Source organism: Vigna radiata, chromosome 7 (genome assembly GCF_000741045.1).
Source record: "Vigna radiata var. radiata cultivar VC1973A chromosome 7, Vradiata_ver6, whole genome shotgun sequence".
In the NCBI taxonomy this organism is placed as follows: domain Eukaryota; kingdom Viridiplantae; phylum Streptophyta; class Magnoliopsida; order Fabales; family Fabaceae; genus Vigna; species Vigna radiata.
This window is the reverse complement of record NC_028357.1, coordinates 5,110,690-5,135,107: the sequence shown is the minus strand read 5'-3', so window position 1 is coordinate 5,135,107 and position 24,418 is coordinate 5,110,690. Positions and strand designations below refer to the sequence as shown.

Genomic DNA, 24,418 nt, shown 5'->3' with positions numbered 1-24,418 from the left:
CCTACAACCATAGATTTTTCTAAACTTAATTATCTGAATACATACATTAATATAAGATCCTTGAAAGTTTTGCACTTCTCTTATGAATTCCTACATCAATGAATACCTTAAAGGAAACACATGCTTAATCCACCTTAGATCGTACCACACCGCACTTGCTTAATCTTACATTTCTAAACTTATATTAGAAAGCTTTAAAACATCATAATAATTGTCTTAAGACCATGTAAATTTCTTCATGTACATGCTAATTGAAAACTGACAAGCTCATTCAATAAGACCATATACTCGCCTAGCAAGTAGCTTCTTGAGGTATACTAATCTAACGACTATATGTTTTGCCTAGCGAATCCATCACTAGGACCAAATATCAATTAAATCACCTAACAAGATATGACTTGCCTAACTGCCAAAACTCTCTAAAAAACACATCATTTTTCCTCAAGCGAAGCATTTTACTCATCCAATGAAACAAGTATTGGGAAAAAAAAATTTAAATTCTTGCCCAATTCCACTTGCCTAATGGCCAAGGTTCTTGAGAAAATTGAATTCTACAAACTTGTCCATCAAGTATACCTCACCCAACAAGTTTGCATAATTCAAAGACCACAACTTGCATTTTTTAGACAATCTCAATCATACCAAACCAAAATCAATGTTTTACATATTATAAACACACCCAACTCAAACCAATCCAAAGTCTCAATTGCACTAATGAAATCCTCATTTCCATTTAATCACACATATAATAGAAATTTCACAGTTTAAAACCTTTCATTATCATACAACCAAGTTAAACATATAATTTCATCATCTAAAGACTATCAAACAAATCAATGGTATTCTAATAACACCAATTCACAATACACACCAAAATCAATTAAAAGCAATTACATAAGAGCAAAACCAACTTCCCTCACTTGTTAGAACAACTTTAACTGCTTTAAACATTAACTCCAAAAGATGCTCTAACTCCAAAAGATGCTCTAACTCCACAAGATGCTTTAATTACACATAGAAACATCATAAGAATGATCAGACCATACCATTATAATAATTGATCAACAGAGACTCATATTAATGACTCAAGAGATACATGCAAGGGAAGAAAAACCACATGCAAAAGGAAGAACAAATTGACCTAAGGAAAAAGATAGAAAAAATTACTTTCTCAAACGATGAAACCAATTGGTTGAATTAGAAGACCTCGTCACGAGGGTTATACCTACGACCCCAAATCTTCAAACAAATAAATAGAGAGTGAGAAAACATAAAGAAGTTAGAGAACTAAAGAAAAATGTTGTTTAAATAAATGATGTATTTTTAAATAGTCAAACTCATTTAGAAACTTTTCTATTTATACTAAAATGTTTTGATATTACAAAGAAATCGAGTGTCAATATTTTAAAACACCATCAAGCTTAAACACCATTTTCTAAATCCTTATAAATAATGTAAAAGAAAAATATAAATACCTTTGTTATTATGTGTTGTCTCTTTAATAATTATCTAAAAAGTTGATGTGAGCCAAACTTTAAATATAGATTTGACAATGAAAAGTTGGATAATCAAATTTGATATATTTATTTAAACACATATAAGGAAAAATTCAACTTAACTTGTGATGGCAACCTCCTTAGTTAGGTTGGACCAAAGTTTAGAAGGAAGCAAGGATATGGTCCTTATGGTTGTTATGGTGGCAGAAATGGGTGAGAAAGGAGTGATATGATGCGCAAATGATGGTGGGAGGATGATAGGCTCACGACTTTTAGTGATATGGTGGAGATGATGTGTAGTTTGAAGGTTCAAGGAGAGGTTAGGCCAACTCCATGAGGTAGATGATTATAAGGGTCTCTAGAGTTGTTCTAGTCTTGATTAAGGAAGATTATGACTACAGTTTGGCAGCATAACATTACTATATTCCAAGATCAAATACAAGGGTGGAGACACCTCTATTTATAAGCCAAGGGTGTCTTATTCTAACCCTAAAAGCATATTTTGAAAACTAAAAAGAAAACCTTAGCCACTAAGCTTTCTTTGGCCGAACTTTGCCCACCAATGGAATGGAGACAAGTAGTGCATTTCCTCTCCAATGGTGGAGGGACACGTGACCATTACCAAAAAGAAAACCTCTCCACTCCTAAGGTGTCATGTGGCTACTTTTTAACAAGAAAATTTTATCCAATGGAAGCATGACACATGACACACACTTTCCACTTGGTTTGGATATCTAACTTAGGGAAAATCTTATGCTACTTAGACTTAATACAAGTCTTAATCAAACCTACACTACATGGCCGAATACAAGGCCTAAATCCTACACTACTCCTTCTTCTTCCATGATAAACACACCTTTGTTTCTCCTTCTATGGATGGTTCTTCTTAGAGGAGCTTGACCATATACTTTTAGTGGTTGGATCCTTGACAATGAATTTTCCATCAACTTGTTAAGGAAACCAAACTTAATATTGAGTTGATGCACTTATTTATATTTAATTATGATGAAATTTTTCTCTGGTAATTTAATTGATCAATTTAGCATTTAATAATAATTTTAGTATTGTATAATTTCAAGTTAAATATATTTGTAATATTTGAATTTATATGTGAAATTAAAATTCTTTTTTGTTCAATTTTGATACATCTTTAAAAATAACTTAATATAATCATTTTTATCTAATAATTATATTTTTTTATGTGTTCACCAACATTGACGTTTGAGTTAATACATATTAAATAATGTAAACAACTCAAATATATCTTCAATCTGTCAAAAAATTATAATGTAGTTGTGTTAAGAAGACTGCATCCATACTCATTTTCTAAATCAAATTATATCAAAGTTTAAAATAGAAACAAATTTTAATTTTGAATTAAAGTTTATAAACTAAAATTATATTTAATCCAATAATTTTTTATAAATAGAAAATGTGTATAATATTTTAAATTTTTAAAAAGAAACATTATTTTAATTTTATAAATAAAAAGATGATGAGTTATTGACAATTAATTAATGTTGAGGTTTTGAAATTTGAACATAACTTGTTTAAATAATCAAAACCTTTATATCTCAATAGTCCAATTAAATAATGGACAATGATGTTTTAACAACACTTTTTGACAACTTTTTTGACAATGGGACACGTGTCACCATTTCATTCGTCTTTTTGAATTTATTTTAAAAAAATATTTGAAACGGACCAATCATAAGCTGCTACGTACGCGTTGTCAAAAAGTTATCAAAAAAAGGATTGTTAAAGAGACTTTTTCCTTAAATCATATTCTTAGTTCTAACTAATATGATCTAACGAGGGTCTTCTCTCTTTCATCCCACAAAACAACATGGTTCTGGTTTTTCTCAAAAATTCAAGAGATTTATTACGTTAAAGGGTATGAATTGATTACCTCCATCAACATGAGTTTAAAAAATGGTAACTACAGAAGATTAAGAAGAGGATGTTACAAAAATCAAGAGAACATGATGCAGTGAATTTCTGGATTATGTGCACCATAGTCACACTGAAACCAACCTAATTTCACGATACAATATAGCCTCTTACTCATTCAAACTTGTGTGGCTCAAAAATTCTGAATTGTAACCAAATGCCATTCTACGTAATAATCTTATTTCTGCGGATTGCTGCGTAGAATCCCCAACTCTCATTCCATTTGAAAGATCACACATAGCTAAACCATCAAAAGCTCTAACAACCTGACAAATGTGATGATGATTCAAGGAACAAAGTGTTTGGAAATTGGTATATATATATATATATATATATATATATATATATATATATATATATATATATATATATATATATATATNTTGCTCATCCAATAACACAACAGCAAACTTTCTTTCACTTTCATTATAATTACCTGTCCCATCCGAGGTCTTCTGGCAGATGAATGTCTCACGCAAGCAGCAGCAACTTCAACCATGCAAATCATTTCACTTTCAACGTACTTTTTTCCTAGCTTTGGATCTGTCAAAATCTCAAATTCCTCACTCTCAAGTGCATCATTTAGCAAGGGTCGAGCCTGAAAAATTAAGGTATACCGGCTTTAGTCAGAAAGGCTTGCCTACATGAAAATTCTTTGCATCTTCAACAATGGTTTGGGTGAAAAGGCTGACTTTTCCAATCTTATATACTATAATGGTTGAGTCCACAAAGTATGGAATTCTAGTGCTTTCTACTTTTCAAAATCTTAGAGATTTTTACCTACTTATATACTTACCATAACCCATTCAACTATGCTTACCCATTCAACTAGACTCTCTTCACCCATTGGTTGAGATACATCCACTGGCTTTCTTCCAGTAATGAGCTCCAGAAGCATGACTCCGAAGGAGTATACATCTGACTTCTCTGTCAATTTACCACTTGATACATATTCAGGTGCAACATATCTTTAAGAGGGGAAAGCAGAAAAGGAATCATTGTTAGTATCTTTAATTTCATGTAAAAAATCAGTGTTATACATTGTTTGAGAATTATTATGAAACGAGTCATGAATCCGTTATTTGTACCCAAAGAAAATAGTAGACATGTTACTAACCCAAAAGTTCCCACCACGTGTGTGGTTACATGTGAATTTGCATCAACTGCTAATCTGGCTAGCCCAAAATCTGAGACCTATGAAATGAAAAAACATGAGCAACTAGCTTAGAATATCAATTGTAGCAGATAATATCCAACTTAGAATGACAAGTGTAATAGCACAGACTCGAGCTTCAAAGTTGTAGTCTAAAAGTATGTTTGCTGACTTGATATCCCTGTGAATAATCCGAGGATTGCCTGTGTAAAATATAACATTCATTAGCAGAAATAACTATGTTTAATAAAGTAAGTCACCAGTTACCAAATCATAGAATCTAGCTACACTAAAATAAAAGATTTTTTTTTTCCCATTTTTTAAGTCCCTAACTTCAGTAACTGTTTCGAATAAACTAATTAAGAACAAAGAAAAATAACTATATTTCTCCAGCACTCCTCTCTCCCACACCATGTATGAAAATTTACAGTCACATTGTTTAGACAACTTCATACATAACTTCAAGTTCCCTAGAGCTTACAACAACAACAACACAAAAACCAAAGATATTAAGGATTGATAATTACAGTCTTCATGGAGATAAGCTATTCCTTTGGCTGCTCCAGCCGCAATTTTAACACGGTTTGTCCACTCCAGCACTGGCATACCTTCCCCTTAATTCAATCAAATTCGCTTTCAGTAAGCACAGATTAAACTTAGTCAAAATATCATGAAAAAAGAGTCACCGATCACTCTGAAGTAGCTGTACCATGAAGATGAAAATAAAGGGTACTGTTGGGGACATAGTCATATACAAGTAGTCTTTTGTTCTCTGAAATGCAGTATCCTACCAAGGAAACTAAATAACGATGATGTATGCGGCTAATAATTTCAACTTCAGCTTTGAATTCTCTCTTTCCTTGACTTCCTTCAATCTGTAGTTGCTTAACTGCTACCTCTCTCCCATCTGGAAGTGATCCTTTATACACAAAACCAAACCCTCCCTCACCCAAAAGATTTTGAGTAGAAAAATTGTTTGTGGCCTTCATTAGTTCTTCATATGCAAAGAATGACCTTGAGTTTCCCAGTCCTGATGCTGTATTACCGCCAGAAGCTCTTTGCAAACGATGAGCTGAAGAACGGATCTTAAGCAAGGACAAATCTGAACAATGTACAAAATTTAATTACTTTAATTGGGTTTAAGTTTGCAATATTTGTAAGCAGTAAAAAAGGAATCCTAGTATATTTCGAAGGCAACAGATAATAATGAAAACAAGGATAAATGTACCAAAGAAACAGGAGTTTGTTTGTTACACCCCAATTGGTTCTTTATGGGACAACTTTAAGCCTTCAATAATACACAAATTTCTCATTGATCCCTAACAACTATACATGTGGGTTATATTAACACTTAAATTCAAGGGTTTATGCTTTGCAGTATTTTTATCAATTGTTAAAAGAATATCCATTTAACGAGACTCTCGCTTTCTTGATGTATCCAAACTCAGTATGATCCACAAAATAATTGTACCAAAAGTTTTAAATTCCTTTTGCTACAATGGCAGGTCTCATTATATTGCTGCTTGCTTGACATTTGTGGTTCTTATCAGAAACTATAGGGTGGATTTTTGGCGTTGTTAACTAACAGTTGGGATCATGAGAAATTCCTAAACAAATTTGAGGATTTTCATGAAAAACAATAAAGCCAGTATTTACAGTTTTACCTGACTCAGATGTTGAGCCAAGAGGGGATGGGAAGTCATAGCCACCAGTCTTAGAAATCCTTTTCTTTTGCCTCCTCAGGCACCAGATAGCAATGCCAATGAACCCAAACAATACAATTGCTGTCACTACACCAACAAAAGCCACTGCACCAGTGCCACCACTGCTTCGTTGGTGAGAATCTTTTGCTGATGGAGGTGGTGGAGCCAATGCAAAAGTGTGTGATGGAGTAGAATGAGAATCTAAAGGACTTGTCCTAGAAGGTGGAGGAGGTGCACTACTACTTACAGGTGCAGCAGATGCTGCTGGAGAAGGAGAAGAACTCTGAGGAGGTGGCGGAGGGGAAGAAACTGACGCCGGTGGCAAACTCAACGATTGTGGTGATAGTGATAGGGACAGTGGTGGTGGTGCCGGTGGAGAGGAAGCCGGAGGTAAGGACTGAGATGGTAATGGTGGGAGTAATGGTGAGAATAATGGTGATAGTGAAGTTGAATTAGGTAGTGTCGGAGAAGATAACTGTGGTGGCGGGGCGGTGGTGAATGACACCGGTGACGGTGACGGTGATGGTGATAATGGTAATGGGGTTGACATTGTAGGAAAGTAAATAGAATTTGGGTGTTTGTTTGAGGTTGGGAAGTTTAGACAGCATGTGAATGTTGGGGTGAGATGATGAAGTTTAGAGCTTAAGCGATGCCAAAGGAGGAAACTTAAGATGAAGAAAGTGGTAAAAAACTGTCAGTGTCACCAACCGAAAGCAATGTTCCAAGACTCCCAACTCAACTGCCATGCCAAACTATGATGTTCCACACTCATCTTCTCATAAACTAGGTTTACGCATTGCACCTTTGTGCGTAAAACTGTTACAACAAAATGCAGATACAAGCAAAACATTATTTGAAGCTGATATAGAATTCGCACATTGATATTTTGAGAACACTTTTTTATAGAAGGGAACACGTGTCGGTCTATTTAAATTTATATTTAAAAAATATTTAAAATGGACTAATCACAAACTGCCACGTATGCATTGTTAAAAAATTATTAAAAAAGTATTCTTAAAAGAAGTTTTTCCATAGAATTCTAACTTTCAGGAAAAGTTTAAGTATATGTGACACTGCCACTCACAGAACCTAGAATCATGCAAAACTTCGTTTTACAAGTTGTTTAAGGTTTTAGTATTAGAAAAATTTTCTTTAACAACTTTTTTTTTTAAATAAATTTTTAAAAGATATACACGACGGGGTCTATTTTAAATATTTTTTTTGAATAAATATAAAGAAACTAATAAAATAATGATTCCTATCTATCCTTTTATAAAAAGTTATTAAAAATAAATTGTTAAAATATTATTGTCGTTTAGTATCATCTTAATAGATTCTACTTTAATATCAAGTATTTTTTTAAATTTAATTCAGAATTTTGTTATTCATTATTCCATTTAAAGAAAGAAATTACTAAGTATATATATAAAAAAAAGAATTGTAAACCTATTTGAATATTTTGTCCAACTGGTCTGAAAATTCCGCGAAACTATGACATTAATAAATCACATGGACGAAGTTTCCTCTTTTGTCATTCGTTGAAGAATTATTTTCTGTGCAATATTTTCTTTCATAATTAATTCTCAATTATAATTTTCCATTATTTAATCATAAAAATGTAACTTTTGTATTTTTTAAAAAAGAAGAAAATAAAAAATAAATAAAAATATTATGAAATAAATGTAAAAAATTTAGTGTGTAAATTTTTTTTTTTATTTCTTGAAATATGTGACTCTCAATTATGATCTTCATCATCGAGTGTTATGTAACTCTCACGATAAGTTCCCTCGTACATGCCACCACTGAGGCGAATAACATCCTCAAAACTCAAAAGTGAGCTTGAAGCAATTAATATACTATATAATTTAAATTTTAACTCACTGGATTTAAGTAGACACCCCTTACTTTAGGAAAATTTTAATTTAAAAAAAAAATAAAATGGAAACACTTTTATTAAAAAATAAATTTCAAATTCTTTATTCCACTAATTTAGCAATATATATCAGTTTTTGAATTATCTACAATAAAATGCAAATTTTAATTTGTATCCTTTTTTTACAAATCCATGAGTTAAATTGAATTTACTTTATACAATCCCAAGCATAAAACTATAATCAACAATATTATAACTTGATATATTTCCATAACGATTTTATTCATTGTTGTTTTCTTTATAGACAATTGATTTCTTTTTCTGAAAATAATCTTTTCCAGATGGTGTGGGACGGGTATAATAAGTAAACATTCATGGCATTTTTTTTTGTCGGCTATGACATTACTACGGTTCAATTATTTTCGGTTTATTTTATAACTAAAGTGACATAAATAATTAAATTGAAAAATATATTAACACAAGATAATTAGGAGTTCACACTCTGCGAAGGATTATCAATGTCATTTATCATTTTTAGTACTGCATCTGCTCTAGAGTAAATGATTTCATAAAACTATTTTTGTTGTCTTGTTGAGTGTTCTGTGTTTGGGTAGAGTAAGAGTCATCCTTGCAGGCATTGGAATAACTTTATTCATTTTGTCTTTTCCTGTCTTGACTATTGTGATTGTCATTTTTCTTGTACCATGATGGGTAGTCATGCTTGGAATGCAAACATTGTTTTTCATAATTGGGATTTCTCCCTCTTCCTCTTCCTTGTCCACGTGAGCCATACCACGCCCTTGAGGTTTCCAGTTTTGTTTGTCAGTGGTGTTGGCTAAAATCTTGGAAGTATAATTCTAATTGGTGACTCCAATAAGTTTTCTTTCTTGTCTTTCTTGCTACATAAGGATGGAGAAGACCTGGTTGATGTTGGGAAGGGGCTCCATCAAGAGAATCTTTGTTCTCACAATATTGTAAGTGTCATTTAAACCTTTAAAAAAGTAAAGAACATGTATCACTTCTCTGTATTTGACAGAGACTTTAGACAGATCACAATTACAAGGGACTTAACAAGTGCAACATGGTATAGGTCTAAGAAACTCTAATTCTTCCCAATGAATTTTCAAGTTAGTGAAGTATTGACTCACATTCCTCTTTCCCTATTTAATGGAATGAATATCTTGAAGCAAATTTGAAATCTTGAAGTAATCTCCTTTAGAGAATCTTTCTTTGAGTTCATCCCACAAATCTTTGGCACTTTCAAAGTATATTACACTTTCTGCAATTTGTGGAGAAAGAGTCTTGATGATCAATGAGAAAACCATCATGTCACATCTCTCCCAAGCATCAAACAAAAGATCAGTTCTTTGGAGTTTCTTGATATTTTCATCTATGAATTTGATCTTGTTCTTGGAGAGAAGAGTTTTTTTCATGTTTCTACTCCAAGAGGAATAATGGTGTCATTTAGAACCTAAGAGATGAGTGAAAAGCTTGAATTTTCTCCAGGATGTAGGTAAAAGGAGCTAGAGGGATTAGGTGATTGATCTATTTGTTCCATCACGTCAAGAACAAGTCAAGAAATGTGTCAGTTTCTGTTTAAACAAGAGAAAGCAGCAGAAGCAGGGTTAGAGCAAGTACTGAACCTTCTCTGATACCATATTAAGTTTGGTATATAAGAGAGAGAAAGAGCTCGAGACTCGTTGGAAGGGGAGAAGGCTCTCCCATAGCTAATGTTGAATATAGTGAAAAAGTATGTATGAGATTAATCTCCCTTATGTTAAATATACATATAGGGTCCTCTATCTATAATAGAAGAAATATGGACTAAGCCCAAATTACAAATAAGAAATAATAACAAACTAACTAAAGATAAAAGATAAATATAAGATAAAGATAATATATCTAACACTCCTCCTCAAGCTGGTGCATGTAAATCGTATGTACCAAGCTTGTTACTAATATAATCCATAAAGACTTAGTGAATATCTACTTCTGCACTCGAGTGACACCAAATTGCTAATGATTTGCAAGACAACATAGAAGACAAAATGCCAACCCAGAAGACTCCCCTGAGCAACAAATCTAGGAGGTTGCTCCATGTAAATATCTTCTTGCAAATCGTCGTTGAGGAATGCATTGTTGACATCCATTGGATAAAGATGTCATTGTTGAAGAGTCACCGCAACTATAAATAAATTAACAAAAGTCATCTTTTTCATGGGAGAAAAAGCATATATGAACGGGTCAAAAGCAATGGTGACAAAAAAAAGGAGGTCAGAAGAGACACCAACAAAAATAGCCAGGGATGAACAAGAGAGAGAAACCATAAAAATCCAAGATTCTCCAATCAAGGCACCTGAAAAAGAAAAAAGAGCAACCTCGATTCTCTAAATAGTTGTCTGAGAGGAGACGAGACATGCGACAACGCACGATGAACCTAAAAGAGTATAACGAGCAACCTCGACGCTCTGAATTGTTACTAGACATGCCACCATCTACGACGAAAAAGGGAGCAAATCCACGATTTCAAAAGGCGCTGAGAGCGCATAGGAGCTCTGATGAAGTCGTCATTGATGGCATGATGGCATGGTGGCACCTGGCCAAGACTATCAAAACCATGTGATCGCCGGTTGAAACTAGAACTCTGGTATTGGTAGTGGTAGGCAATGGCGTCATCAGCAGTTGTAGATGGCGTCGCTGTTGGCAGCGACAAGTGTAGTGGTAGAGGCAATAAAAAATTTTTTCTCAAAAAAACCTTAGGTTCTAGATACCATGTTGAATGTTGTGAAAAAAGTAAGTATAAGATTAATCTCTTTTGAGTTGAATATATACATAGTGTCCTCAAGAAATATGAGTTAAATTAAAAATAAGAAATAATAACAAACTAAATAAAGATAAAAGATAAATATAAAATAAAGATAATATATCTAATAGTTGTAAAAAAAAAAACTTAAAAGATCAAAAGGATATCATATATAAGAAACGTTAATTAACTCCTGTGTTATTGTGTATATTATTATCTGATTCTTCTTCATTACATTGGGAAAAAGAACCCTACAGGCAAACAGAAAGAGGAAAACTTGAAAAAACCCTAACTTTCTACTTTTAAGTAGTAATCCTAACAGATTTAGTAGTTTTAACAACCTTAACTAACTCATTAGGGAGGAAACGGGTCGTTGAAGAACATGTGACATTTTCATTATTTACCTTGTTTTTTTTCCTAGTATCAGTATATTAGAGATGCACTTTTTAATCCCTCCGTTGGGACTGAAATTATATTAACATCCTAAGATAGTTGAATTAAGAAGAGAAAATGTTGATTCCGCATTCCATTTCTTGACACATCCTAAAATACTTGAAAAATGAAGATGCCACCTCCTTAATATTAATTATTTTTTTTTTATAAAATTTTCTGGAAGCTTTCATAACTACATGTGCGGAAAGCCAATTTGGGTATGTGATGAAATCGTAACTAAGGTGCATGAGAGAAATAAAACATAAAAATTATTTAATTGATATTAAAATCTCGTATATGCAAGTACATGTGTAACCTCTCGATAAAAAAAATTATATTATTGGATTTAAATTTTAAAATGTAAATAAATGATTTCTTATGCTTTTTCATATCATCTTTATGTAACCCGTGACATCCTAAACTGAAGTAGATTTTTTAGTTTTATTTTAACTATTTAGAGTTTTATGTTTTATATTTTCCATCGCTCTTTAAAACATTGTATACAGAGATACTTCCTAACCTAATTCCATCTTTCGTGAAATGATTTATTCTAGTTTGGAGAAATCTTTTATCAGCTTTCCTAATTAAATAGAAAAAAAAACAAGTTTTACTTACACTAATTAACTGTCTAGAAATTTAAATAATGAATTTTAAACGTGATTTTTTAAAAACATAATATCTTATTTTATTACTTAAAATTAAAATTAAATAGTTGAAAACTTTAGAAGTTAAGAGTTATAAATATAAACCGTTTAAATTAGGTAGAATAATATCCATGTTTATCAATTAAATAATATGATATATAAAGATTGTTAAATTAAAATCAATTCGAATTTAAAATGAAATTAATTAAGCTTAAGTAATAATACTTTATAAAAAGGTATTCCAAGTTTAAAAAAAGTCATAATTATGTTTTATGTTCATAAAATTTAGGATTTATCAAATTTTGCTCCATCAAATTTGAAAAGAATACGATTTTAATATTTCAAATTAAAAAGATATTGCAATTCCTAAATATTTAAATTCGAGGGAAAACATTATTTTTAATTTATCAAATTTAACATTTCTAGTTCTTTTTTTTTTTCAAATTTAAAAAATTAAAATAAATTTTTAATTCAATTATGGATTCATTCCAAAAATTTGAATGTAAACATATTAACACCTATTTTAAATATCACCTTGCATAAAACAATAAATTTTTAACATTTTTTCTTCTTTTGTAGGAAAAGAAAAAAAACACAGTACATATTTGATCTACAAAATACTTCTATTATTTCTTTTAATATAAAAATATAACATGATTCAAACCAATACAGTTCTAATTCCAATTATATGAATATATATAACTATTGTTTGAAGAGGGTCAAATATATACTAAACATAGAGTGCAAAACAGAACAGTTAAACAAAAAAGCAACTTGTTATCAGTTAAAGAAACCTAACACTTCCTGGATGATGCCAATGATCATGAAGAAACTGCTGCCAAACTCGTGTCCATGACCTGAATGAGCTTGTTGGCTATGGCACTTGCATAAACACAAGAACCGTCACACATCTGCACCACAGCAAAAACAATCATATATACTATGTTTAACACAAAAGCATACACATGCATGTATAGTTAATGTTCATTTGACACAAAACCTTGGTATTGAACAGATAGCTGCAGAAATCGCCAATGTGGCCACCAGCAACATGTTGGAGATCGAGGTTGAGCTGATCAAGAACCTGTGAGACATGCACCAAGCAATCTATCTTCTTCCTCTGAACAAGCTTTATTGTTACCTCGTTGTCAACAATGCGCACATCAACCTCTGTGTCTTTGGATTTCCTTTGTATCCAAGAACTTCTTAAGCTTTCATTGTAGGAACCAGCATCTGGGTCGGGATTGGAACCATCTTGCCCTTCAGTATCAACCTTGTGCCTCATCATCACTACTACCCTTTGTTTCTCTTGCCTTTTCTTCTCCACCAATAGTTTTAACTCATCCACTGTCCTCTTAAGCTCTCTGATATAGTTAATAGCGTCTCCCACCACAGATGCTCTGTCACTCTTTGGTTCGGTTTCCGAAAACAAAACAGAACAAAATCAATCAATCATTTGTACTTTCTTTAGATTCAAAGACATTAGCTTTAATTAACGTTGGGTTTAAAAATTAGATGTTTTTCTCAAAGTTTACATTTTTTTAACATTTAAAGCAACCTTTTCTAGAAAAAAGACACGTTTTTAAACCATTGAAGAGTTACTTTGAAATAGAAAAAGCAGGAAAAAAAAAATGTCTATAATTTGACAGAATCTCAACAGTATAATTTACTCAAAAATGTTACCTTGGAGGGGTTTGGGATGAGTTCTTTCAAAGCATCAAATTTACTACTCAAATCCACTCTCCTTTGTCTCTCGGTAGTAGTACTGGTAAACTGCTTGGTCCTTTTTCCCCCTCTCTTTTTCCCCACATCTTGAGTGAACTCCACCACCCCATTTCCAAAATCTTGGTAAGCAATTCCACTGCCTTCTATGACACCCCCTCCCCCAAAGGCAAAATCACTTCTCAGAGCTGGGGGAGGTGCTTGCAGGTTGAGATGCAAGAAAGGGTCATAGGAAACAGATGATACGTTTGTGCTGTCTGCTGTTCCCATAGGGCCAGAGGGTTTTGGAAGATTGGTGCTTTGGTTTTCAAAGGTCATTGGCAAGTGGAGAAGGTTGAGGAGATCCGGTGTTGGTGTGGAGTAAGGAAATTGGTGATCATGGTGACCCCTCTCAAGTATGGAGGATTGAGGAGGGAAAGAATACAGCTCTTCACATGAACCATGGTTGTTCACCACTTGCACAAACTGGGGGTTCAAGTTATTGACTTGATTGTATGAGTTTTGTTGAGGGTGTGCAATGATTTCCATAGCAACAGCAGAAGCATCTTCTCCACTGGAATATGTGTAGGCTAAGTTTTCCATCCCAAAGGTGTTTTGGGGCTGTATGCTAGTCACAGACATATCTGCCTCTGATTTTGAAACCATCTGGGAAAAACAGTCTTCTGCCACCATCCCATTCGGATCAAAGCAACCACTTTCTTCGTACATGTTTGGACCACCCATTGATTTTGATCTTTGCCTCTACAAAGAAAAGGTATAATTAGCTTATAGAAAACAAAAGGGTCAATAAATTACTGATTTTTAATGTTCGAAAGTTCAACAAAACTTCATAAAAGTGATTGGAATTTTTTCTGTAAGAGTGGTTGTGTGGGGGACGTGTAATTCTCTTGGTGGTTTTGAGGTTACACAGACTGTGAAGGCTTTTTCAAGTGTACTGAGCAGATACCATACATGGAATGGTGTGAGTGCGCTAAATGACCAAAAGGGGTCTCATTCTGTTACTTGTTCTGCAGATTCCCGTCATGTGGACCCCACCGAGTGATCTCCTCCTTATTGTTTCAGATGCAGACAGCACCATTGCAAAGATGCTTCAGCTTTTTTATTTTGCTAATATCAAATTTATTATTTGATGGAATGTATGATATTAATATTGCAATATTAAAAACAACAATCACTTTCCTAGCCAATGCCTTATGCATGAGGTACCTACAAGAAAGCAAGAATGTGACACTGTTTTGCCAATCTGCATAATTTGACCATGGGATTATGTTCACCAGTACATGGATCATTTAACATTTAAATTGCATGATTGAGAACAACGGTGAACGTAGATCCACCAGGATGAACTTAATGTGGCAGAGTGTTTTAGTTGCACAATTCTAGGAGAAATTTGGAATTGTTCTTGAGTTTAGATTTATTTGAGTCCTCTTTAACTCATCTTTGTGTCATTTAATAACCTGGTTAGATTGATTTAATCAGATAGATTTAAGTTTGATTCAATTAAGTTACTAGATCAAATATAACTTCATTAAACTAGTCTTAAACTTGGTTTCTCTGCAACAATCACTGCATAATTTGAATATTTGCATGTGTTGGTCTTGATAATCTTGTTGTAGTAGACTTCGGTTCACCAGTATTGTACACTACTATACTATGCATAGCTTGTTTTGTGTGTTGCTTTCACATCTTATATACACTTTGACCTTTGTTCACATTTGATCGTGGCACCAAGTATGACAATTGCATGAATCAAGAATCAAACACAGAGAGATGTAGATTTCAACGACATTTGGAATGATTCTATGTTAAGATGGATGAAACTAATGTAATGAAAGGCACGGTTAATATATACAATGTTTTTAATTTATTGAAAACTCAAAGTTAGAAATATAACCTTTCCATAACATGTTTGCGAATATAGTTTTTGTTAACATATGGAGAATCAATATTATGTATCTATATAGGATGATTTGTATAATGATATGTGTAACCTTTTTGAGATTTTGAACATGCCATGTAACGAGAAAATTGTCCGAGTTATAAAAAGGAAAAAAAGGGGTTAAATTAGATTTTAAATGTGCGTCATTTACAATTTTCTTTTTAAAGCATGTAAAATTTAAAATTAGTCTAAAAAATACGAAAATTATGAACAAATCCATTATTAGGTTAGTTTGACAACACGTTTGTTTATATTTGAAATATAACATGACACATAATAAATTGTGACATTTTTATGTTTGGTTGAAGTTGTTCACCTCATTGTACTCATTCTATAAATATAAATGTTTGTTTTCTTTTTTAACTTCCATATTATATATATCTTTGAGAAAACTATCATTTATTCCATTCTGAAGGTTATGTGACATTGATCATATTCTACAAACTAATGTAATCTTTGGATGATTTGATTTTTATTAACTCAAAAGGAGTTAGACAAGTCAAGAATATGTGAATAAGTTCGGAAAGCTGGTGGAAGCGTGAGATAATAGATTTATCACACATAGATTTAAAGAAGAAACACAAAACAAGTTAAAAAATGGACAAGAAGAACACGTCAATGAAGATACAAAGGATTGCAAAGAAGAAATTTTCATTTGAAGAAATTCTCCACGATAAAAATCAAAGACAAAAGTAAAATATTCTTGAAGACACTTAGTGTTTTGACAAGAAATAATAATTTTAAAAAATTGAAATATATAGTATTTAAATTATTTGTGATTGATTTTTTTTATTTCTTAAATAGTTTATTTGGATGAAGAGTAATTAAAATATCTTATATTTGTTTTTTTATAAATTAACTTTAATTTTTATTTTAGTCAAATTCAACTATATTTTTAAGTTCGAGTTGAGTTTTTTCTTTTTTCAATTTGGGACGACATTCGACATAACTTTTGTTTAGGCTGACTTGATTCGACCTTCGATCTAGACAAGTTTGGTTTGACTTCTCTTTATGCCGACTCAGCTCAACTCTATCTGGGTTGACTCGGTTTGGTATTCGACCGAAGCTAACATATTCGTCTTGGGCTGACTCAACTCGATCTTCATCGGTGCAGGCTCTACTCGACCTTTTGCCAGGACTGGTGCAAGCTCAACCTTCGGTCGGGTTGGCTCGACTCGACCTTCGATAAAGGTTGGCTCGAATCGATCTTCGACCAGGGTAGACTCAGCTCAACCTTTGATCTAAGTAGGCTTGGCTCAACCTTCGGTCTACGTCAACTTGGCTCAACCTTTGGCCTTGACCAACTCACTCAACATTTGTCCTGTGGCGAATTGGCTCAACCTTTGTCTTAGGTCGACTCGGCTTGACCATCAGCCTGGACCAACCCGACTCGACCTTCGGCTTGGACCGACTCAACTTGACCTTCGACTTGGGCTGACTCAGCTTGACCTCTAGATCGGACCAATTTGACTTGACCTTCAACCTCGACCTGCTCTGCTAAACCTTCAACTAGGATGACTAGGTTTGACCTCCATCTCAGACCAACGCGACTTAACCTTCGGGTTGGGCCGTCATGGACCGACTCAGCTTGACATTCGGCCCGAATCTACTTGACTCAACATTTGCCTGATACTAACTCAACTTGACCTTCTATCCCGGTCGACTCGGCTTAACCTTCAATTTCAGTTGATTCGGCTCGACCTTCAACCTAGGTTGACTTGGCTCAACCTTTGATCCAAGTCCACTCGGCGGGCTAGATGTCGAGATGATTTAGCTCAACTTGAAAGTCAATATGAGTCGACTTTTTAGACTTATAGACTGTTTTTTATTTGACCAATGAGAAATTCCACAACTTGTGAGATTTCAATTTTTTTTTTAGTAAATTTTAAATTATATTATTTTAATTATTTGAAATACCTTCTTAAAATTTCTCAATTTCAATTTCATTTTAATGTTTTCACCATATAAGTTATTTTACTTCAAAGAATTTCAAATTTTCTAAATAAATGAATTACTGTCTTAAATTGCCTCATCCAAACACAACATTAAAGTTGTATCACAAAATAAATTTGCATTCAATCATTCAAGTGTAATTTTTACAATAGATGATGGTTTTATGTATAGAAATATGATTTTGTCCACAAATTTAAGAAAAAAGTTTCAAGTAATGTGAAAATATAAAAAAAGAATCCTAAATGTGAATATAAAAGTAATGATAACACCTAGTGTAAATATAAGTCTAATTAAGCAAGTGATTACACTTATGTCTCACCAATATTATGATTAACACAAAGTTATTTTCCTAATCTGATAACCCTTAAAAGGTGGAGAGACACATAGGACATTCCTTGAAAGTCATATATATGCAAATAGTCACACAGGTACACAACCTTGAAAGTGACATGTGAAGACAAAAACTCTTCGTATATCATTTGGATTTCCTCGTCGATATCTAAACACCATATAAAGTTATTACAACCATTACATACACTTAAAAACAACATATAAAAAATATCTTTATACTTAAACTGACATACTTAAGAAAGTTACTCGTTTTTTTTCCTCTTAAAATATCATTTATCTCTAAAACTAACAGGCTATTTGGTTTCTTTATTTATTCTCTAATCTCCTTCTAGTATCCCATAAATCTTTCTTGAAACATCTATTTTTTTTATTATTCTTTTGTGGTGCTTCTTGTATTAACTTTTATTCTTGAAACATCAAATAAATTATTAATATAAGTAGAAAACAAGATTCATTAATATTTTTAGAAATATTGAGTTCAAATAGACATTGATCACAATATCCATTTCCTGCAAAAAAACATTATTGTTTGTCATTACAGGTTTGTTAGATTCAAATGGAACTTAAACTCCAATTTTTTCCAACAAAACTACAGAGATTAGATTAACTTTGATTGATGACAATGTAGCATATAACTCAATGCCAGAGTCTTTCCAAATGTGAGCTTTATAAGAACTTTTTTTTTTTAAAAATAGGAGTTGTCTTGGAATCATCAAGATACACATGTTCTTCTATACCCCCACAATAATGTAGGAGGTAAAAACACTTATGTTTACACATATGTGTTTGGTAGCACCAAACTCATTTGCTTACATTGGTCACAAGATTTATTTAAAAATGGTCGTAATAATTATATCTTCTCCTTTAATTGGTTATATTTATCTCGAGATGATTGTTGTTCCTAACTCTATTTTCTTTAAAAGTGGGGCTAGAAGCATTGGAACGAGAATTTTTAAAAATATTTTTACTCTTATGATCAAGTTTTTTTCTTGTATCTTTTTGAAGTTTTAACCGATAATGTTTGTTCTAGCTAGCTCTTGTAATAGGAGCACACTTCTTCTGATATCTTTGACTTTCGAAATATTTAGAAAAGGTTCCACAAATATTGATTGTGTTCAGAAACATTGTTTGACTTCTCCTATGTAGAGTTGGTGTCCATACCGATAGTTATAATTCCTAAAGATTGTTGTATTAACTCACAAATTTACAAACAAACTTGATTTCTCTAAACGTATAAATTCTTATCCTTAAAGACTTATTTGTTGTATGATGCGTAAGCCTCTTAAGTTTTCCAACATATAACAAAATCTTTTTATTTTTTGAACATTTCAAAACTAGCAAGAAATACTCTTTTAAAGAGTACCAAAATTAACCTAAGATATATAAGAAGATAAAAGAGAGAAAAGAGAGAAGAGTGAGTTTCATTTTTTGATGACGAATGGGGCACCAATTTATAGGTGGAGGAGTGATTTATGATGGGCCAAAAATCCCAAGATCTGTGGAAGAAAATATCCAACAACAACACAGAGTTCGCAATCAACACAACTTGGGAAAGAAGGAAAAAAAAAATCCAACAACGGTTGGACCAAGGTCTTCGGTGTGGCTTCAGTGAATCACGACATCAAGAACAGGGGTTTTAAATTTTGTAACTAACTCTTTGTTATAGCTTTTGCAATATACCATATATCATCGCTTATTTTATAACAGTTTCTTCTACGTAGTAGAGGTGGGATGTTATCCCAACCTTGCCACATCACAGTTCAAAAATTTCTTGTTGAAGAACATACCTACTTCAAGTTGTATACATCTCATCTGCAAATCTTGTCAAGTGCAAAGTTAAGGATGTTTTCATAGTAGGAAACATACAAAAAAATATATAATTAAAATATTAATATGGTAGTTGTGAAATGATTGTTTTGTCCTTTTATAGGTGGACTAAGATTACGTAAGATCTTGTGGCTTGGTACGTCAATGGCAGCGGAATAGTACGTAGTAGTTTGTGTTAGAAAGTAGTTAACACATTAGTGAGAATTTCATTACATATTGCAATAAAATCAATCTTATTTGATCCAAACAAATGGAGTTTTAATACAAAAAGAAAGAAAGAAAAGACAATAAAGAAGCAGACAGAAAAACTAGGGTTTGATGACAGCAATGTAAGGTTGCACTGCAGAACCTATCCACAAACTTCCATCATGTTCTTCCACTTCACTAACAGAGTTAAGCTGTTGTCCATATCTTCCATCCAACACCTCAACAACATTCCCCTCTGCATCAAATTTAATCGCCACGGGATCTGTTGTCCATGGAACCGTCGCTTCAACTTCTGTTCCCTTTTCCAAACCATTGATCCTTCCCCTCCCACTGTTAAGTGCCACCCAAAATTCCCCTTTTGCGTTCCTCTTTATGTTATCTGGGGAACGCGGAACCTCTGCAAAAGTTTCTATGTTGTTGCCGCCGCTCAGCGCAATTTTCAAAATCTTCAAAGTGGTTGATTCCGCCACCAGAATGAAGGAGCTGTCCCTGCTCAGCGCCACACCGTTGGGGAATGCCAAACCTTTCACCAACACATACACTCTTCCGCTACTGGGCACGTATTTCAGCAACCTTCCAGTTCTGTCCCCGCTCAGAATTATCGACAAGTAGACCCTTTTTGGTCGACAGAAAGCACAACAGTAATCACTGAGAAAGCATTCGAATTTAAGAATTTAACATGGGTTGAGAATTTACCTTCTCTGGAATAGGATGCTGCTATCTGTGAAATAAACTTCACCAGTTTTGGGGTGAATGTCCAAGGCATTTGTGAACCTAAACGGAACCCCTTCTGCAGAAGTGGCTAACTGCTTAGCCACCCCACCAGCTGGTCCTACCTTGAGAAGCCCAAAGTATGCATCTGCAATGTACAGATCACAAGTCACACTGTTGAATTTCAGACCCAATGGTCTTCCACAGATTGATTCCATGCTTTCGTCTGTTAACCCATCACACACTTTCTTCTCCCTGCATAATCGCATCACAAGTAAGAGTAATAACTAATTTTAATTATATATATGATGACTGATCTTAGTGGATAGAAGATCCTTCGTAACTCTTAATTAGTGGAGTAAAGAAATTGACAGAGTGATTCATTTATGAGTGGGGTTAAGAGAGGGTGAGGCAGAAGGCAGAGCAATAATTAAATGGAGGAATGAGGGTGAAATTGGTATGTCCAATCCTAATAAATGAGCATTTGTATAATTGTCTATAACTGAAAACGATGGATAACTATCAACAACATAAAGAAAACCCTAAAGCTAACCTACACAGCCTGGCTTCCACATCAACTTGCCCCTTTCATACAAAAACAACAATATCAACACCAACATAAAACCTTTATTTTCGGAGGAATTCTTGTTTCATCATATATATATATACACCTTCCATACTGTTTTTTTCAACTTCAATTACTTCTACTTAGCACCAATAATTTACTTTTTTATTCATTTCAAAACTGCCCTAATTTTCACTATAATGTTATTCTACTTGTTATAGATATCAACTTTTATGGTTTATAGTGTAAAGGTAAAAAAAATGAAAAATAGTAAAACAAATTCTTTTGTCACTATAACTTACTCTATTAATTATATAATATATCAAGCAAGAATGTAATATAAAATTATGAAATAGTTATATTGTAGGTTGATGATAGTACGACATTATATTATATTGAATAATATATCACATAAACTAGAATTGAAGTTTAGTTCACAAACTTGTGTTCTGAGAAAGGATTGTGCTTCATAGTTTACAAGATAAAATTTCAAAATAAATAGTTAAATAATAACAACAATTTGTATGCAGATATATAACATGAGGGCTTTCGTTAATCGAACTAACGGTTGTCGTCTCTCTTTATAATAGAGTATCTCTGATACTGTATTCTTTATTTAAAAGAAATAATAAATAAAATATAACAATTTTAAGTAAAAAAATTCAAACTCATTTTCCACACCCATGTTATCTGTTTTTGACTAATACTATACTCTATCAATTTTCTTAATATCTGGACCAGCTAGTGACCACTAAGATTTTCTGATGAACAGTGCTCTTGTTTTTTTCAGGACATGTTCAAATCAAAATGATCAAATTGGTTTATGAAATTCTCTTGAGAAAAGGTTTAGTTGTGGTCCAAATCAAGAAAAAGAAAGAGGGTGTGCGAGTGCCACAAAAAATGAAAACAAACGAATGATCAAGAGTATATATTATGAGAACTAAGATAAATGTGTCTGAAACTGAACCCTGGTCTTTGGTTTGAACATTGGTCTCAGATTGGAGACAAGACAGTTCCTTCGCTCTTCCAACACAACATTCTTAAGGCGGGGACCGATCCTAAGAATAATATTGTTGACAACACACGGCATAACACAGTGTTTTTTTTTTTTTTTTCCTTGATTAATATTATTGTTAGCAGCATGCAGATTACAACACTCATTATAGTTTATATATGTATATATATACCTGTGTGGAGAGGTAACTGCAAAGTCAATCCAGTGTTTGTTTGTGTCATGCCACTTGAGGATTCTACCATCAGAAACTCCGACATATGGTCCTTTACCATGGCAATCGAAGGCTGCACTTTCAGAACCAAAAACCGAGTGAGGAAGATCAAGCTGGGAATAGGATTTGAGGCCATCTAGAACGGAAGCAGCTTCATAAGAAACAAAATGAGCCACTTGGAAGAGCAATAGAAGTAAGGGAAGAGTAGATAGGATCATTGTAAATGTGAGAAAAAATTTGCAGAGGGTGTACTTCACATGAATGATTAATTAGAGGGTTGTGTGTATATTACAATGCAGGGACACATACATATATATATAGTATCGTACCTGGACATCCTGGAACATTATGTTCGGTCAAAATCAACATTAACTATAGGCAGTTGGTTGCCTCCATATTTCACTGTCATTTGACTTTGTCCTCTCTCTTTCAGTCTCCAAAATTCAAATCTATTTGGATAGATTCACTCTTTCTTTTTTTACTTCTGAGAGAGAAAGAAGATTAATTAAGAGGATGAGGTTACAACTTCCTTTTTCTTTTTTTAGGTCATAACCTCAGTTTGTTTTAGTTGTGTTTGGTGTATTTTATTTTCTTCTTTTCACCATTGTTTCAAACTGAACTTCAGTTTGTTGTAGGACAACCTCAACCAAAACTGTTCAAGTCTAATAAAGCATGCACTTTACAACACTTTATACATTAGTTTATGTGTTCTATAATGGAAATTTTACATGTTCTCTTTATATCTGGTACTATCAAATTATTCATTCTCTTATTAAAATATGATCACATAAAAATCGTAAAATACACTAATGAACTAATTATTCAATTAATTATTTAATAATCAATATTATACATATAGTTAAATATAAAACCTACCAAACGTCTTATCAACATTAAATACATTATTATTAATTACAAATACTAGTACAAGATTAGACTTACTACCTATCATTTCTTATTAGGTCTTGTTTAACAATTTTTTGTGATAAACTAACTCCAGAAGATTATTGGACTTACTACTTATCATTCCGTTAACAATACTACTAACAATTTAGGAAAAAATTTATTTAACAATTTTTTTGACAATACATACATGGCGGTCTGTGATTGATTTGTTTCAAATGTTTTTTTTAAAATAAATTCAAACTGATCAATAAAATGGTGACATGTATCCTGTTGTCAAAAAATTATTAAAAAAAGTTGTTAAAATATCAACATCCAACAATTTATTAGATCTTTTTAACATGTTAGTCAATGATTCTTCACTATAAAATATAATTTGTTTCAAATAACATAATTACATCAATCATCGTATCTAAAATATTATTTACAAAAAATATTATTAGATCAATCACCACATTTAATATATAATCTGTTTTGAAAAGTTGAATATTCATCACGATTTTATTATTAAAAGACGTATCAGATAGTGAAAAGAGATATATAATTAAACTATTATTAACATAAACTTTTAAGCTATATAAGATTATTAAACTCACCAAAACATAATTACATAATCTTAGTTCAACCCTTCCTACTTTATATTTCCCAAATACCAACAATTTCAAGTCTAAAAGTCATAATATATATTTTAAGATTTTTGAGTTAAAAGAAATATGTTAATATCTTATATTAGTTGTAAGGGCCTCAGAAAAATTAATTAAGCCATTGGGCCTAATTGGGTAGTCTGACCCATTTCACTTAGAGCATGGCCTTGAGAGGGGTCCCTTTCCCCAATTCAGATTTTCATTCCCTCATTTCCCTTCTCTCTCTAGACCTATTTCTTCTGGGTCCAGGGGTTCTTCCTCTCAGTTATCGGGGCAGTCCAGCTTTGCTAGCCCTGTGAGATGCTTCAGGTGTGGA

At 32.7% G+C, this 24,418-nt stretch overlaps 3 protein-coding genes across 4 annotated transcripts; all 3 read right to left on the bottom strand.

The window, feature by feature from the left end:
- Positions 1–3,378: 3,378 nt before the first annotated feature.
- LOC106767140 (proline-rich receptor-like protein kinase PERK9) lies at positions 3,379–7,036 on the bottom strand. 2 transcript variants are annotated; one of them, XM_014651976.2, is made up of 8 exons: positions 6,264–7,036; positions 5,309–5,701; positions 5,127–5,207; positions 4,732–4,802; positions 4,564–4,640; positions 4,267–4,414; positions 3,883–4,044; positions 3,379–3,712 (listed from the first exon to the last, which is right to left on the bottom strand). In XM_014651976.2, exons 1-8 carry the CDS (start codon positions 6,850–6,852, stop codon positions 3,557–3,559), a joined length of 1,677 nt encoding a protein of 558 aa, XP_014507462.1. In that variant the 5' UTR covers positions 6,853–7,036; the 3' UTR covers positions 3,379–3,556. The 2 variants fall into 2 exon arrangements, with proteins under 2 accessions (XP_014507462.1, XP_014507461.1); XM_014651975.2 differs by having other exon boundaries at positions 5,127–5,213; positions 6,264–7,035.
- A 5,738-nt stretch (positions 7,037–12,774) lies between these two features.
- On the bottom strand, positions 12,775–14,737 carry LOC106767981 (transcription factor bHLH91). Its single transcript, XM_014652944.2, has 3 exons — positions 13,738–14,737; positions 13,055–13,462; positions 12,775–12,965 (listed from the first exon to the last, which is right to left on the bottom strand). Exons 1-3 carry the CDS (start codon positions 14,497–14,499, stop codon positions 12,876–12,878), a joined length of 1,260 nt encoding a protein of 419 aa, XP_014508430.2. The 5' UTR covers positions 14,500–14,737; the 3' UTR covers positions 12,775–12,875.
- Positions 14,738–20,022: 5,285 nt separating this feature from the next.
- Positions 20,023–22,833, bottom strand: LOC106765657 (protein STRICTOSIDINE SYNTHASE-LIKE 10). The gene is made up of 3 exons (XM_014650344.2): positions 22,517–22,833; positions 20,750–21,019; positions 20,023–20,668 (listed from the first exon to the last, which is right to left on the bottom strand). The coding sequence occupies exons 1-3, from the start codon at positions 22,771–22,773 to the stop codon at positions 20,155–20,157; spliced, it is 1,041 nt and encodes a 346-aa protein (XP_014505830.1). The 5' UTR covers positions 22,774–22,833; the 3' UTR covers positions 20,023–20,154.
- Between the last annotated feature and the right edge of the window lie 1,585 nt (positions 22,834–24,418).